This window comes from Plasmodium coatneyi, chromosome 10, assembly GCF_001680005.1.
Source record: "Plasmodium coatneyi strain Hackeri chromosome 10, complete sequence".
Taxonomy (NCBI): domain Eukaryota; phylum Apicomplexa; class Aconoidasida; order Haemosporida; family Plasmodiidae; genus Plasmodium; species Plasmodium coatneyi.
Genome location: NC_033565.1, coordinates 841517 through 857657, shown reverse-complemented (window position 1 = coordinate 857657; position 16141 = coordinate 841517). Strand labels below are relative to the sequence as shown.

The window sequence follows — 16141 nt, the reverse complement described above, 5'->3', positions numbered from 1 at the left end:
CATAAATATGTAGGTGAGTGGCTAAAAAAAAAAATAATAATAAATAAAATAAAAGTAATCATGCACCTAGATAGTGAAGTGAACTGAGGGAAGGAGGACACACATCTATGACATGTATACCCATGCGTGTGCATATGTAGCGTGCCTACTAATTTGCGTTATGAAGAGGATAACCTTTAAATAATGTTAAAGGGGAAGAAACACCTAATTTAAGAGATAAGCACGCGAGTGGGACGAATCGCAACGATAAACTTCCTCATTCTGCGCGCATACAAGTACATACAAGTAAGTGCAAGGACGCATGGGCACAAATACACCCATGGTGATGAACACCTAGACATTTAGCACGAAGGTATACAAATGTAAGTCGATAAGCACCCTTCCGTGGGAATATCATTCTCACCTACACATAATGCAGACGACTAATGTCTTCTCTTACGGGACCACGAGGTGGATCTGGAACGTGACCTAGATGGAGATCTGGATCCAGATTTTGATATGGATCTGTTATTTTTTTTTCTTTCTTGGTAAGACAAACTTTTGGAGTAACTTCTTTTCTTTTCATATGCATCTCTTCTTCTATCCATACTTCTACTTCTGCTGCTGCTAGATGTTCTGCTTCTACTCCTGCTTCTGCTGTGACTTCCACTTCGGCTTCTACTTCTGCTCCTGCTGTAGCTTCTGCTACTGTAACTCCTACTTCTGGTGTAGGACCTTTTACGGCTCCTGGAGTAGCTCCTGCTAGAATAGCTCCTATTCCTGCTACGGTATCTACCGTACCCTCCATCTTCCCGGTGCCACGATATTTTTTTCTCTCTAATGGTTATTTTGGATTTTTCACCTTCATGGGACCTAAATGTAGATCCGTTAAATTTTTCAATCGCTTCAAGCATGTCTTCCTTATGGAAAAAGGACACTTCGCCAATTCCGTTTTTAAAAACATCTGCATGACCGCACTCTCCTGCTTCTCTAAGATGGTCCTTCAAATCTTGCCAGCTGCCTGAAAGGGGCAGTCCGCTGACCTGCACGTGTGGATGGGTGAAGCGGGTTGAGTGTGAAGACGCGCTGCATACAACGGTGACATGTTGTAACATGGGCATTATCATTAATACGCAAAAATGAGGGCAAACATAAAAAGTAAAAAATGCTACACGTTAATGTTGCACAAAGTGGTATTCCTTTTATTTCATTTTTCCCTTACCTCAACGACGTATCTGCCTCGCCTGGCCCTCATTCCTCTTCCCATCATCCCTCTACCCCCTCTGGGGCCGTACTTCCCATTATCCCTGGCGTTAAAAGGAACTTCGACCCTTAACTTATTACCCCCATAATCAGACCCGTCCTTTTCTTTTATCGCATCGGCTGCATCCCTTGCATCTTCGAATTCGATAAAGGCAAAGGCAGCACCGGATACAGTTTTTTTCACGTCACACTTGAGTATGTTTCCATATTTGCGAAATTCATTTTCTACGTCCCTTGGCGATACGTGAGACGGTAGGTTTCCCACGTAGATGCGTGAAATACTCTCACTCACAGACATTTTCTTGGACTTTCTTTTGTTTCGTCGTTAGGCGCAATTTGTGTTGTGCGCAATTAACGTAGGGAAGCGGATAGGCAACTAAACCAGTTACACGCGCACGTATCGAGTACAACTGTCACCGTCGCGGGAATAGAACCAAAGCGTGCTCTCCTTCTCCCGTATGCGCCTGCCGCAAAACGCAACGTTGTAGCTTCTCAAAACTGGAGAACTGCAGCTAGCTGTTGGCCGCAAAGGCACATGTGAATATGTTCACTCTACTACGTTTTTTCAATGTCAGTTTGGGAAGCAAAAAAAAAAAAACAGATGTATGCAATAGGTTTTTAAAATATCAAATAAAATTATGCCTTGGTAAAAAGGGTTTGAATAAAAGGCAAGTGGTCATATTTTCCTCCTTTTCTTTCTTCCCTTCGCATTTGTTTTTTGTATTTCTATATTTGCGTTCCGCTTTTTGTATTCCGTTTTATTACCATCGTTATAGTGCTTTCGTTTTTTTCGTTTTCCGTTTTCTTTTCGCCTTCTGCCGTTTCTTTTTTTTCTCTTTTTTTCTTTTCTTTTTGCGTTTGTTTTTTTTTCCTCCGTTGACTATACGGCTGACACCGAATCACCCTTCGTCATTTTTATTTTGTAGATCCCTCTTTTTATAGTAGGTCGAAAAAAGGGGCAACAGTTGGTACTGCGCACGTGTTTTTTTTTTTTTTTTTTTTTTTTAACAATCCCTATTGTCATTATAAGTAGGCTCACTGACAAAAGTTTAGCTTGCCTTGGTGCGTATAGAAGATCGTACCCGCAGGTATTCTCTCGTATTCGCGCCGGCATTTAAAGCATCCCTACACCTGGGGTTCATTCTTTATTGTAAGCACTTGCTAAAATTCCGACGTTCAATTTGGGGGTGCGTGGTGGGTAAAAAAAAAAAAAAAAAATATGGATAAGAAAAATTGCATGGAGATAAACGCGTGCTCATAAAAAATTAGTAGTACGCACAGCGAGCGCGGCAAAGTTGTTGTGTTGAATGCGTCCCCGTTGGCTGCTTCAACAGAATTGTGCCCCTCTCCCTCCCTTACCTAAAGAGCATAATTCTTATGTACCTCTCATTCTGACAACAAGGAATGCATAAAAGGATGAAATTAACATCAGTGCGCACATGCATGTATACCATACAAGTTGTGTTTACGTTTGCCCTTGTATATACACCTATTCTTCGTGCATATATTAGGTGGGGGCGGAAGGAACAATTATGTAAAACAAAACATACACAGTCGTATGGACGTTTGCATAACATATGCATCGTGCCAGTTTGGGGATTCCCTTATCGCCCATCAGGTAAAATTTAATCATATCATCAAGTGCGGACTCTTCCTCCTTTTTTTTGTTTTCCTTTGTCAAAATGAGGGACACAAATTGTAGGGGGGAAAAAATGTGCCTCATTTGGTTCGCACCAGTTTGGGGTAACACACGGGTGAAAAAGAAAAACCTGTTGACAGGTTTCATTCGTAGAATTGTACCCACCCGTGTAGACCTTCCCATGCGCTAACGAATTGGTCTCTACTGATGGCCTGCTGAATTTTCATCGCCTCGACGTGGTCGGACTGTTTTCCATCCCCTCATCTAAGAAATGCAAAGCAGTTCGATACGTAAGTGCAGACCAGCAAGCAAATTGACCTGTCCTTAAGTTCGGTTAACATTTTTAACATATGACCCTTTTTAGTTTTTCGGTTCAAGTTTGGATTCGTGTAGACATTATGGATCGCCTGCCTACACACAACTGGAAAGGTGTGCATGTGTAGGTAGGTAAGTAGGTACGGGGGGGAAGAACATGCGAAATGATCATTCGGTTTAATCTGCCCACATACATATTATGCACTACATGGGAAGGACTGTCCATTTGGGGTTCCTCCATCGGAATGGCATAATGGTGTGCACCTGCATAGACCTTTCACTGGGTGACATCCTCCGTAATGCGCAAAAAGGGGGGTCTGCACATCTGAACTTTTTATGAGCGGCAATTTTGAAGGAGGCCCCTCCCAGGCGGTGCACAAGGCTGTTACGCTCATGCGCGCCATACATGGGAAGTAAAATGGGTGAAACAAATATGTGGTAAACTTCACCGTCATTTGAAGGCAGAAATGGGCCAAAATAAACATTCAAGTATAACACACTTGCGGTCATCCCTTCTTTGGAGAGCTGACAAGGATTACTAGTCTTTTTTTTTTTTTTTTTTTTTTTAAATAATTTTGGATTTCTCATCACCCAGAAGGTTTGTCCCGTGTATTTAGTGATGAAGTTTTCATGGCATCCGCTCATGTGGGGGGTTCTCCCACTTTGGAGGGAGATAGACCTGGCAAAGTACGCTCCGCAGGGAGGTACGCAACGAGAAAAACCCTACGTTCGCAATACATGCAAATATACTGATATGCATGCACGCGTGTGTATGTCCATCTGGTTCCGCGCATCCCCATGTGGAGACGCTTGGTGAATGTCCATCCTTCTGACGTGCTCGCACAGGGGAAGCACTATACTTAAGTGCCCAACTCAGCATGAAGGGATGTCCGAGACACAAACTAATGATGCAGGTGAAAGTCCCAAAAAAAAAAAAAAAAAAAAAAAAAAATGTTAACCCGCGTTTGGTCGTGCTTGCTAAGACAATCCTAAAAATATAAGCGCAGCGAGGAAGAAAGCCGAGTGAAACAAAACGTAAGCTAAATAATGCTTAGCGCGACACAACATGCGGAACACCCGGCAGATGTGCCACACCTAGGAAACGCATCACACCCGGCAAACGTATCCCACCCGACTGGAGCTTATTCCTCTCGATCTCATTTAGGCACCCTCCCCTTTCTCCCCAGCTCAGTGCATTAGATCATTCGCCGCATCTGCCTTCGCACTGCACACACCCCTTTAAAGCTCCAATCGAGTTACACCGCCTGGGTTACATCTCCAAAACGCATGTGCAAACACATACGAATCATACCCACACGGGCAGCTTCGTCTGGAGCATTTGCCATTTCGCACATGGGGAAGTGCCAATTTTTTCTAGTCCGCCTACCCGTGAGCACATACGTATAGAAATTTGTATGCAGTAAAGCAAGCCTCTCTGCGGAGATGCATCATTCATCCCCGCGTGGAAAAATATGCTCATATGCTCTTGCACATTCGAATGTGTTTGCACATGAGCAGGCCAGGGCCGTAAATCAACCAAAAGGTCGATCCAAAAAAAATTTTTTTTTTTTTTTTTTTCTCACAAATCTCCAAACGGTAATTTCTTTTTTCCCATATTTTATTTTATTCCCTTTTTGGGAAAGAGAAAATATTTACTTTTTTTTTTTTTTTTTTTTTTTCTCCAACGTGTTAATTAGGTTCGGCATTTTAAATCTCCCCCTTTGCATTTCTCAAGAGGGAATAAAATCCCCTTGGTGAATTGCCGAGGAAGCCAAGCCAGCCCTTCAATTTGCTCCTTAAAGTAACTACCCCAGTGAACGGAGAGCACACCGAACGGAAGGGAAGGAATATGCCCCCCCTGGCTGACTAATCCAAAATAGGTGGTATATGCACGGGTGCCTACCGTGACTGTAACGCTGAGAATAGAAACAACCGGAAGTGGAGCAACGCACAATTGAGCATACATTCGGTAGTCCACTTATATTTACTCCACCGCATAGAGGGTGAAGTGATCGGCACGCAGCTCGGTTGAGGCAAACCGGCAAGGCTCCCAAAGGGTCCGTCCGTCCGACGTGGCCATGAGTAGGAGCAGACCCCGTGTCATCAGAAGAAGGTGCCAATTGTGCTGATCGCGAAACAAGTTTCCTTTCTACTTCCTCACCGCCTTGCCAAAATGAACGAGTCGCTGGACATTGAAAACGCAAAGGCGAAGCTGAAGCTGGTGTTCTCCTTCTGGGAGAGTTCGGAAAATAAAAGTTTTTCACAGAGTAACGCATTCTGTGTCCTCTCGGGAAAGTCGAGCAAGGAAGAAAATGCCACGACGCAGGAGCAGTTCCAGATGTGGCTGATGGGCTACCAACTGACGGAAACATTTTTTCTCTTCCTGAATAAGGAAAAGCTAATCATCCTAACGAGTGATAAGAAGAAAAAGTTCCTGCAGCCGCTGTTGGACAGCGTGGAAAACGTACAAGTGATGGAAAGAAGCAATGACAATACGGAAAATTTTACTAAAATTAGAGAAATGATAAAGGATGCAGGGACGGAGGAGATAGCCATTCTGAAGGATAAAGATGCCACGGGAAATTTCTTCGAAAGTTGTTACAGTTTTGTAAAAAGTTTAGAAATTCCGCAGATAGATGTGAATAGCGAATTGAAGTTTCTGCTAAACTTTCGATCCGAATCGGATATGAAAATACAGAAAAGTGGAAGTGACATTGCCTGTATCATTTTAAAAAATATTTTAATAACGACAATTGAGAATGCTCTAGACAGTGAGGAGTACCAAAGTCATGATAAGATAAAGGATAAAGCGTTAAAATTTCATGAAAATAAAAAATGCGTTTTAAAATTGAAGGAAAAGCTAAAGGTAGATATAGACGATATAGATGTCATTTACAGCAATGTTCAGAGTGGAAATCAGTTCACCTTAAATTACAAAAATAGCAGCAATAAAAATTACCTCTCCCAGAATGAGGGTACAATACTGGTAGGTGTTGGAGTCAAATATAAGGAACTCTGTTCAAACGTGAATAGGACACTTTTGCTAAACGCAAAAACGCAACATAAGGAGTTGTACAGTTTTACCCTGGCCATCGAAAAGTACGTCATTAAGGAATGCCTTCAGGTAAATAGCACCTACTCAGATGTGTATAAAAAGGCCCTTAGTTTTATAAAAAGGAATAAGAAGGATTACTCCACTTTGAGTCAGATCGATGTAGAGGACTACTTTGTCAAATGCATTGGTCACGTCATAGGAATTGAATTTATGGAAAAGGATTTTCTCATCACGGAAAGTAACAACAATGGGATGATACAGAAAAATACTTCCTACAATTTATCCGTCGGTTTTGAAAACGTACCCGCGGGTGACAAAAATAATTTTGCCATATGGATCAGCGACACGGTGTGCATAAATGACGAAGGAGAAGTGAATATCCTCACCGATTCCATCAGCAAAGAAATCAACACCATTTCGTATGAACTGGAGGACAGCAAAAGTGAAGACGAAGTGGAAAATAACGTGAAGAGTGAAAAGAAGGAACAAAATGGAGAATATAATAAAAAGAAAACGGGAATTTCCGCTAGCATTCTTAACAACGCAGCTAGTGTCATCGTTTCGGACCGACTCAGGAGGAGGAACAAAAATTCACTAGCCCACAATAATGAGCAAGAAATGGAAGAGCTGAATAAAAGACAAAATGAACTGAAGGAAAAAAAAATGAACGAAATTAAGGTTCGCTTCTCCAAGGGAACAGGCGATTATACAGATCCAAATAAAAAAAATGTTAAAAAGTTGGAAGATGTAAAAGCGTATAACGATGTGGATCTCTTTCCGAGAGATTTACGACCAAACATAATTTCTGTAGATAACAAACATGAGTGCATTTTACTCCCTATAAATGGGGCCCACGTCCCATTCCACGTTTCCACTGTCAAGAATCTCAGCTCCAATTATGAGGACAACAATGATATATACGTTCTGCGTATTAATTTTCAAGTGCCTGGCGGACAAGGAGTCCTAAAAGCAGACGTCAGTACCTTCCCCACGCTGCAGGAAAAAGAAATATACATAAAAGAGCTAATATTTAAATCAAATGATGAGAGGCATTTCCAAAACATTGTGAAGCAGGTGAAGGAACTCATTAAACACGTCAGGCAGAAGGAGGTGGAAGCCGATGTTAATGACACGCAACACACTCAGGAAAAACTTGTTCTGAACAAAAGTGGAAGAAGAATTATTCTGAGAGACCTTATGACTAGGCCAAATATATTCACAGGAAGGAAAATCCTTGGAACGTTGGAACTGCATACCAATGGGCTTAGATACTCAGCCAATTCTAGAGGTACCACGGAATATATTGACATCCTCTTCGACGACATAAAGTACGCGTTCTATCAACCCTCCGATGGGCAGCTAATCATTTTAATTCACTTCCACCTGAAGAGGTACATAATGGTGGGAAAGAAAAAGACGCTGGACGTGCAGTTCTACTGCGAAGCGGGAACACAAATCGATGACCTCGACCGAGCCAAAGCAAGGAACGTCTACGATCCCGACGAAATGCATGACGAAATGAAAGAAAGAGAACAAAAAAATAGACTAAATCTGATATTTAAAAATTTTGTACAACAGATGCAAGATACGTCAAAAATAGAGTTTGAAATTCCCTACCCTGAATTGACCTTCTCTGGAGTTCCAAACAAAAGCAACGTAGAAATTTTTGTCACCGCAAATACCATTAACCATCTGGTGGAGTGGCCTCCTTTTATCCTCTCCGTTGAAGACATCGAAATTGCCTCCCTTGAAAGAATCCACCATGGGTTACGTAACTTCGATATGATCTTCGTATTTAAGGACTACACCAAACCGGTCAAGCGAATTGACGTCATCCCCACTGAATACTTAGACACCATTAAGAAGTGGCTGACCACCATTGACATCGTCTACTATGAAGGAAAGAACAACCTCCAGTGGGGAAATATTCTGAAGACCATTTTGGCCGACATAGACTCGTTTGTCGAATCCAAGGGTTTTGACGGATTCCTTGGCGACGACGAGGAGGAGGAGGAACAGTCAGCAGAGGATGAGGATGATGACGATGAGTACGAGCTGGACGAGTCGGAGATGGTATGGCGTAGTGTCAACTGGATAGCACATCATCCACATGTAGTTTGAATCTCCCAGTTGGAGTGAGAACCCGTTTTCACACGTGTTTACCTTTTTCACACTTATTCACTTTTTCCATTTTTGCACGTTTTTTACACCCCACTGCAGAGCGCCGAGGAAGACAGCGAATACGACGACAGCGAAGATGAGAGCCTTGCCACGGAGAGCGACGGCGAGGGGGAAGTCGAGGAAGACTCCGATGATGAGGGACTCTCTTGGGACGAGCTCGAGGAGCGGGCCAAAAAAGGTACACAAAGAATCACTCACCTACGTGATTGACCAATATGCTGATCGGCCGATATGATAACCTCCTTGTAACCAATTTTCTTTTCTTCCCCTCCCCTGCAGATGACAAAAAACGATTCGCCTACAAAAGCGACGACGAAGAAGGATACAACAAGAGGAAGAAGAAGAAAAAAAATTAATTTCAATTTTCCCCGAACAAATCGTTTTGGCAACATTTACGTGGCTTCTTTTTTTCACCATCCACCAAATTGGCTTCACCATTTTATGCCCCTCTTACTTCCTCCCCCTGAAGGGCGCATACAAATGTACAACCATGCAGCACCACTTTGTGTGCCGCTGATCTTTTTCTGCCCCCATTGAGCAGCAAATTTTGGCTCGCTGGTATATCCACCCCGACGCTGCAGTGCACTGTACCTATGTCTTCCCAACAATTTCTCGAAGAAGAGTTTGGCTTTTTCGTTCACTCGCTTTGGCGACCTATCATGTGCCACCACAATAGCAACGAACAACACTACTGTTATTATCTCCATGTCGAATGTGTTGTGGCAAGGCCTTTTTTCCCTCTCTCCCTCAAAGGGGAGCTCGTCACACCATTTGACATCGTTCCCAAAAATGAAATTGGTGGTGCACACATGTAGTCCTATCCCCTGGCACATAATTACCAAAGGGTGATTTCCTTTTGCATTTTTTTTTTTTTTTTTTTTTTTTTCCATTCGGCCTATCATTACCCTTCCGACTCATCCTGTAACATTAAGTAAAAATAATCGAACGAAATGTAATGGGGGGAAACGAAAAAATTGGTGGACCCACTACATCCATAAGGAAGCTGCCCTGCCGTTGCTCCGTGGTGGAGCCTCCACACAGAGTAAGTAGTCTCCACTTGCATGAGTCAATCAACACAGAGGGAAAAAATGATAAAGGATTTGCATACACCCAGGCATACGCACCAAACATGTTTGTGTGTACGCACCGTTTATATAATCATCGCGGCGGGGTGACTACTTAAGGGCACACATAAAACATCACCTCAATGGTGCATTCATCAAGAAGAAGAATCCTCCACAAAATGAATTCAAAAAGGAAACACATTTATTAAGTACCGTCCTTGTCCCCCTAGCTGTTTATCATTAGGACCTCCCTTTTTACTAATTTATACCCCCTAATTTGGAGCTGCTCGGAGTTCTCTTCCCCACTGTCCGAAAGGGCAATCAGCTCATCCCCCCTGTTCCGCACACACAGGTTCTCTTCCAACACGACAGGGAGGGAAACACCATCTTCAGAATTACCCCCTCCAATGATGAGTGCCCCGTCCAGATGTAAATTTCGAATGAGTGCATCTGACTTCACCCATAAGGTGGAGTTCCGCCTAATGGATATATTTCCTGTGACTTTTTTTACCAGATCGGTTAGGGTAAAGGCAAATTGCGGTTCTAATAAAACCTTGGGGGGAAGGAAATAGCGAACCCCGTTAAACGTCTTCACTTCCAATTCGTCTAACTGGAACAGCTTTCGATTGTATAGACAGGCTAGCTGTAAAAAGGCGCAGTTGCTGTAGTAGAGGTCTGCTTCTGCGCTGAACATGCATTCTGGGTGTATGCCGCTTTGCACTTTCCTCTTCGCCTTGGCTGGGTCATTCTTCACCGGAGAGAAGCAAAGACACCTATCCAACTGGGTCGCTCCAACTCTCCCCCGTTTGCATACATAGCTTTCCATGCTGTTCACAGTAACATCGTGTGACACGTCACCTGGTCCTTCCTCCCCCACACAGCAGTACAGAAAGGCGAAGTCCTGCATCATGCTTTCCACTCTGGCAGCCCGAACAAAATGCTTCCTCTCATGGTCAGCATACTTCGGATTAACATATTCCGGAACGACTCCATTAGTTCTTTTTAGCAACTCATTGTATGTCCTCATTTCGAAGAGAATAGAACTAGTATTGCCAGGAAAGAAGGAAAACCCATCCTCATCCACCAACTCCTGTCCCCCCGAACCAGTCAGGATAGACTCTAAAAAATTATATTCAATGTTTACAACTCTTTTACAACCATCCGTGTTGATTAGGTTGCAAATGGCTCCGATTTCTTCCCCTGGATTCCTCGAAATGGCTAGGAAGTTCATATGAAGCTCCTTCTCTATGGACACCCCCAAACATACAAACAACACCTTCATGGATAATGCGTTCGTGTCTTGGAAAAAATACAAGTATCTGTACCCTGCCTCTATCAGAGCGTCCAAAGGAACGTTATTTCGAATGAGAGAATGGATGTCCCCATGACCATGTGGTTTCCTGGAAAGGATAAAGGAGCCATTTTGAAAAACAAAATCGATATGCGCTTCGCTGTCCTTAAAGCATAATACCTTCTTCTGCTTTAAAAAATACATTTGGTTCTCTTTAAGGTTGAAAAAATTGTTCCTCCGTAAGAAGGTGACTGTCTGTTCGTAGGTATCATCGGATAGCATAATAATGAAGGGGATATCCACCTCTTTGTTTTTTTTCCTTTTTATATACTCTTGGAAAACTTTCAAATAATTACAGTAGTATTCAAGGTACGTTTTTTCTGAGACTAAATTTGTTAGTAGCTTCAATTTGATGTCGCTGTGATTTAATCGTTCGCCCAACCCGCCCGCTAGCAACACGAAGCATACTTTGTCTATTTGGCTCAGTCCTATCTGCTCATAGTGTAGGTACTGGTCGATTTTTGCGATAATTCCACTGGCTTGGGTTACCTCCTTCTCTGTGTTTGTTTTATTTTGTTCCCTCCCTTTTGGCTCATCACTTAAGGAGAGGTAACTACTTCTGTACAAATTCGCGTCGTAACTTTCGCCATGGGATGAAGTAGAGGAGAGTGGCGTGGTGGAAATCCCTGTAGTGGATAACCCTGTAGTGGATAACCCTGTGGTGGATAACCCTGTGGTGGATAACCCTGTGGTGGATAACCCTGTGGTGGATAACTCCCTGGGGGATAGCGTCCTTTGGGACAGTGGAGTGGTCTCACCCTCCTCCGGGGAGACGAAGTTGCCGTTATGGACAAAAGTGCCATTCGCGTAGAACTCCACACTGCTCTGGTTCGACGTGCTTGTCGACACATTAAAAGGGTCCTCCTTTCCATCGGGCTGCACATCGCAGTGAACATCGCACTGCCCATCCGGTTCATATATTATCTTCTCCTCCCTGGTACCTCCCCCCAATTGGTGCATCATATCACCCCAGGGGAATTTTATTTTTATTAAATTATCTGGTCTTTCTATCACACAGTGTGCAAAATTGTGCATTTTCTTTTCCGATTTTTTCATCAAAGTTTTAGCTCTCTCCACGTAGGTGCGCAGCCCATCTGGGTACACCAGTTCGAATTCTTTGATCTGTTGAATTATGTCTAGGATGTTTCTCTCGTTTATTCCTTCATGGTTCAGCAGCTCCGTTTGCCCCGTTTCAATCAGGTCTGTGATGTGTCTTTTGTCTTCATCGCTGAGCGTTTTTGTGAGCTGCTCTATTTTATGCATCCTGGCTAGCGTTAGTGGTGCTTAGCGAAGTTATCTGATCGCGTTTGCTCACTGGGAAAGTGATCCTCCCTCCAAAGCAAGCACGTTGGTACGAAACCGCTCGATTTAGCAAATATAATATAGTGCGCCAGGCAAATGATCGCTACGGAGATGGTGCTTAGTGGAATGTAGACCGGGCCGGTCACCCAAAGTTATGACTTCCCTTTGCAACACGACGCAACTACCATGTCTATTTGTGCATCGACGCTGAAAGAGGGTTATCAAACTACTCGCGTTCACTGAGTGGTGACCTAGTGCACAGATGAGAAAAGAGAGCGAAACAAATTTGCTCACGCTGCCCTTTTCTTCATTTTTTACCTTCCCATTTCGGGAAACATAATATTTTCTTACTTTCGCTGTATTTTTTTTTTTTTTTACCCTCTTAGTCTTCCAAGGGGGATACAAAACCTGGCGTAACTGCAACCTCACTACGTTGTAAAGAAGAAAAAAGTCGTTGTAGCGAATTGACAAGCGAGTTGAAAGGGTCTTAAGAGGAAGAAACGGGGGTTGCCAAACGGGTGACTTTCACCGTTGGGCCCATAATAAAGAGGCCAAAAAAAAAAAAAAAATACGACGGAAAAACGCTAATACCTGTATAGACATGTTCGTGTGGAATGTCTTTTTTGTGGGTGTATGCAGAGTTATATAGGCATTTCCTCAACTGTCCACCCGTTTGCAAGAAACAACAGGTCTACGTTCTTTTCCCCTAAATTGTTTTTCACCTTTCCGTTGCACTTTTTTGGAAAAGTGAAATACACGCTGTCCAATTAGTGTAGAAGGGGAAAATACCAGACAAAATTTTTTTTTTTTTTTTTTTTTTTTTTTTTTTTTTTTTTTAAGCACAAACCTGTACACCTGAAAAAAAAAAAAAATAAATAAGAACAATTTGGCTGTTTTTTTTTTTTTTTTTTTTTTTTTTTTGTTCAGGTAAAAAAGCCAACTGTACACCATTTCATCCGTTTGGCAGGAAACATAATAAATCGTTTTTTGGAAAAATTGGAAAATTACAAAAGGGTAGACGACTGCGCTGTGGGGAATATCTTACACAGATCCTCCATTTGGTGACTTTTGAGCGAAAGAACAGAAGGGGGACAGATACATGTAACTGATGTGTGTATGCAGAAATGCACACACGGGGGGGGGGATACATGTGTACAGATATATTCTGTCTGCCCTACAGTTTGATACATTTTTCACACTCATTTTGAGCAAGCCCCTTTCATATGCGGCACGCGAATGTAGAACGATACACACATGTTCTCAGTGTAAAGGAAGGGATGATCACTTGGCCTCTTCACTCCATCTACTCACGTCCGAAGGGAGTACTCCGCCCCGGTGTCCAACTCTCTGCTTTTCAATTTTTGTCTCAACTCGTCCTGTATACTCTCTCTTGACAAAGCGATGTTGCTCGAAATGGCGCGCAAGTTCTGATCAGCCCGACGATCACCATTATGCAAACCAGACGAAAACGAATCGTCCATCCGGATGGAATTCAAAATGTCGTTCATTTTTGGTAAGTAAATATATTCAATACTTTTCCTCAGCGAATTCTCTATACCTTCAATCATTTTTCCCATGTTGTGCATGTGGAAATATTTATCCTTCACCAAATTAACGTTGGACACCTTCTTGGGGGTTTCCAAAGCTTTATTGATGGAAGCAGACAGGGTCATTTCGTTTTTTTTTTTAATAAAAAAATTTACAGTGGTGGAAATTTGGTAGTGAATTGTTACATGAGTTATGCTTACTTGTATAAGGTGTGTACCTTCCCATGTCAGACTGGTGCATGTGTCGTAATTTTCCTTTTTCTTGATTAAAAAACATGCGACAAATCCTTCTTCGATTGGATTTGGCCACAGATAAACGGAAGACAATCCACCTATGTAGTATGCTTTCCTGTACCGGTCATACATTTCGTTATACAACATTTCCAGCGTGCGTAAGGATTCCGATGGGATGTATCCATTTGGGCAATGTTCAGGGTAGTACCTGTTACTGTAGGGAGACCTATATGAATCCTTCTCTTTATTGAACATATTCCCAAGGTAGTGTTTATTTTGTTCGCTATCGAATTTTATTTTTATAGGCCCTTCCTTGTTTATCAAAATATTGTTCGTTAAGTTTTGGTCAACTTTGGATAACAGTTTGATCGTCTCCTCGAATAAGTGCGCCGGGAGAATGTTGCACATGTGCAGGGCGGCCTCGATTTTCGCTTCCTCCATTTTGTGCCTCCTTGGGGTTGGGATGCGGAGCAGCGGGGGGTAACAATGTAGAAAGTGCTACACTTGCAGTGCAAAGGGGAAGATCAATGAGTGTGCGCTTCTCCTTGTGTCTACATATGTATATATGTGCACGCATACAGATATATACCCTTCTGTACACACCTGCGTGGGCAACGATTCCCGTCTGGGAAGGTCCCGCAAAATGGGAAAATGACGCGGAAGCCACCCTGACCTAGTTGGTCCTATTCTGTCTCATCGCAGAATGTTCTGCGTTTTTTCGCCGCAAAGTGGTCAGTTCATTTGATCATTTACTCACTTGCCCATTTGACATTTTTGGAAAAGTGAAAATCGCCCTTCCCGTGCATGCCAAATGGTAAAAAATTAAAATTGGGTATGGGAAAAAAGATCACCCCCGTTCGCACAATGCGAATGCATAAAGTGTGCAAAGTGGTCAGACCAGTATCATCCCTTCGCCATTGCGCTTTTTTTTTTTTTTTTTTTTTTCACGTGAAAGAATGTTCCCTTTGGAAAAGCTCAAACGGGGGATAATAGAATAAATCACAATGACCCTAAGTTGGTATGCGTAGAACTCGGAGTGGCTAACAGCATTTCCTTTCACCAGCACAAATGCCCTTATTTTTACAACTATGTTCGCGTGGCAACAAAAATGCAGGGAAAAAAAAAAAAAAAAAAAGAAGCTGGCACGGATAGGTCACCTTAATAATTTGACTAAATGTACCACACAGATGAGCTCCTCCGATTGTAGGAAGACAGCATAGCTTCCCAGATTGGAAAAACGAACTGGACGAAGGATGATTTTTGGAACATACCTCCTTCGGAAATTGTGTGAAAGGACATACTATGTGATTTCTTGCTGTGTGGTCACCCCTTCATAGGAAGTGCTCCACATGTTTTTGCCTAACCGTGCAGGTAAAAATGGGTCTACATATTCTGCCCATGTGGGAACACAGCTCCCCTTTTGGCAAAATTGCAAAGAAAAAACACACTTTTGGATAAATACCAAATGGGGTACCCTAATGGGAATAAACCTGAGCAACAGGCCAAACGGGCTCGGTGACCTAGCCCTGTTAAAAAGGGGTGTAATGTCAGGGATCACCCCATTCCACTACGCAGAGCTATTTTGCCAAATTGCGCAATTTGTCAGTCCGGTAAAATTTACCCCGTGTATGACTTACGGTTTAGTTATTTTTTCCCCATTAAGTGGAAAGCAATTTTGCGGCATAACTTGGTGGCATCCGTCCGGGAAGGAAAAGTTATTTCCCCCACTTCCTCCCAGATGAGAGGATTTTTTTTTTTTTTTTTAAATCATCGCATTTTTCGAAAAATATATTTTTCTCCCCTTTGCAAAGTCCCTATAAAATAAATCCGCAAAAAGGTGTGGGTTCTGCAAGGCGCCTCCCTGACTGAATTCCCGCGCCGTATGCAACGTTGCCGAATTTATAGGGGAAAAAAGTGCACCACGCGGGTATGCAAATGCACATAAAAAAAATATATACACGTGCTTCCCATTTTTACAACGCATGGGAAGAACAATCATAAAGGTTCACTTCGCCGATTGGCGGTGCTCTCTCGAATGTATGCACTGCTTCTCTGCATATGCGACGACCTGGAAAGGCGACAGTACCGGTGCGCAGCAAAAGGGGGGCCCAAGGCTTTCCGGCGTGGAGTTACTTCCTACCCCACAGAAAAAAAAAGAACCAATTTTTAAGCGGCAATAAAAAGGGGAAAAAAAAAAAAAAAAGTTAACCG

The 16141-nt window shown here is 42.7% G+C and overlaps 4 protein-coding genes across 4 annotated transcripts; 1 reads left to right on the top strand and 3 right to left on the bottom strand.

Annotated features, from left to right (window-relative positions):
* Positions 1 to 330: 330 nt before the first annotated feature.
* On the bottom strand, positions 331 to 1540 carry PCOAH_00029900 (Splicing factor; the record flags this gene model as incomplete). The annotated part of the gene is made up of 2 exons (XM_020059792.1): positions 331 to 1022; positions 1202 to 1540. 2 exons carry the CDS (start codon positions 1538 to 1540, stop codon positions 423 to 425), a joined length of 939 nt encoding a protein of 312 aa, XP_019915271.1.
* A 3829-nt stretch (positions 1541 to 5369) lies between these two features.
* PCOAH_00029890 (Uncharacterized protein) lies at positions 5370 to 8788 on the top strand (the record flags this gene model as incomplete). The annotated part of the gene is made up of 3 exons (XM_020059791.1): positions 5370 to 8324; positions 8472 to 8610; positions 8712 to 8788. 3 exons carry the CDS (start codon positions 5370 to 5372, stop codon positions 8786 to 8788), a joined length of 3171 nt encoding a protein of 1056 aa, XP_019915363.1.
* Positions 8789 to 9722: 934 nt separating this feature from the next.
* PCOAH_00029880 (Uncharacterized protein) lies at positions 9723 to 12110 on the bottom strand (the record flags this gene model as incomplete). Its single annotated transcript, XM_020059790.1, has 1 exon — positions 9723 to 12110. The coding sequence occupies one exon, from the start codon at positions 12108 to 12110 to the stop codon at positions 9723 to 9725; it is 2388 nt and encodes a 795-aa protein (XP_019915468.1).
* A 1346-nt stretch (positions 12111 to 13456) lies between these two features.
* PCOAH_00029870 (Capping protein (Actin filament) muscle Z-line) lies at positions 13457 to 14371 on the bottom strand (the record flags this gene model as incomplete). Its single annotated transcript, XM_020059789.1, has 1 exon — positions 13457 to 14371. The coding sequence occupies one exon, from the start codon at positions 14369 to 14371 to the stop codon at positions 13457 to 13459; it is 915 nt and encodes a 304-aa protein (XP_019915480.1).
* Positions 14372 to 16141: the final 1770 nt, after the last annotated feature.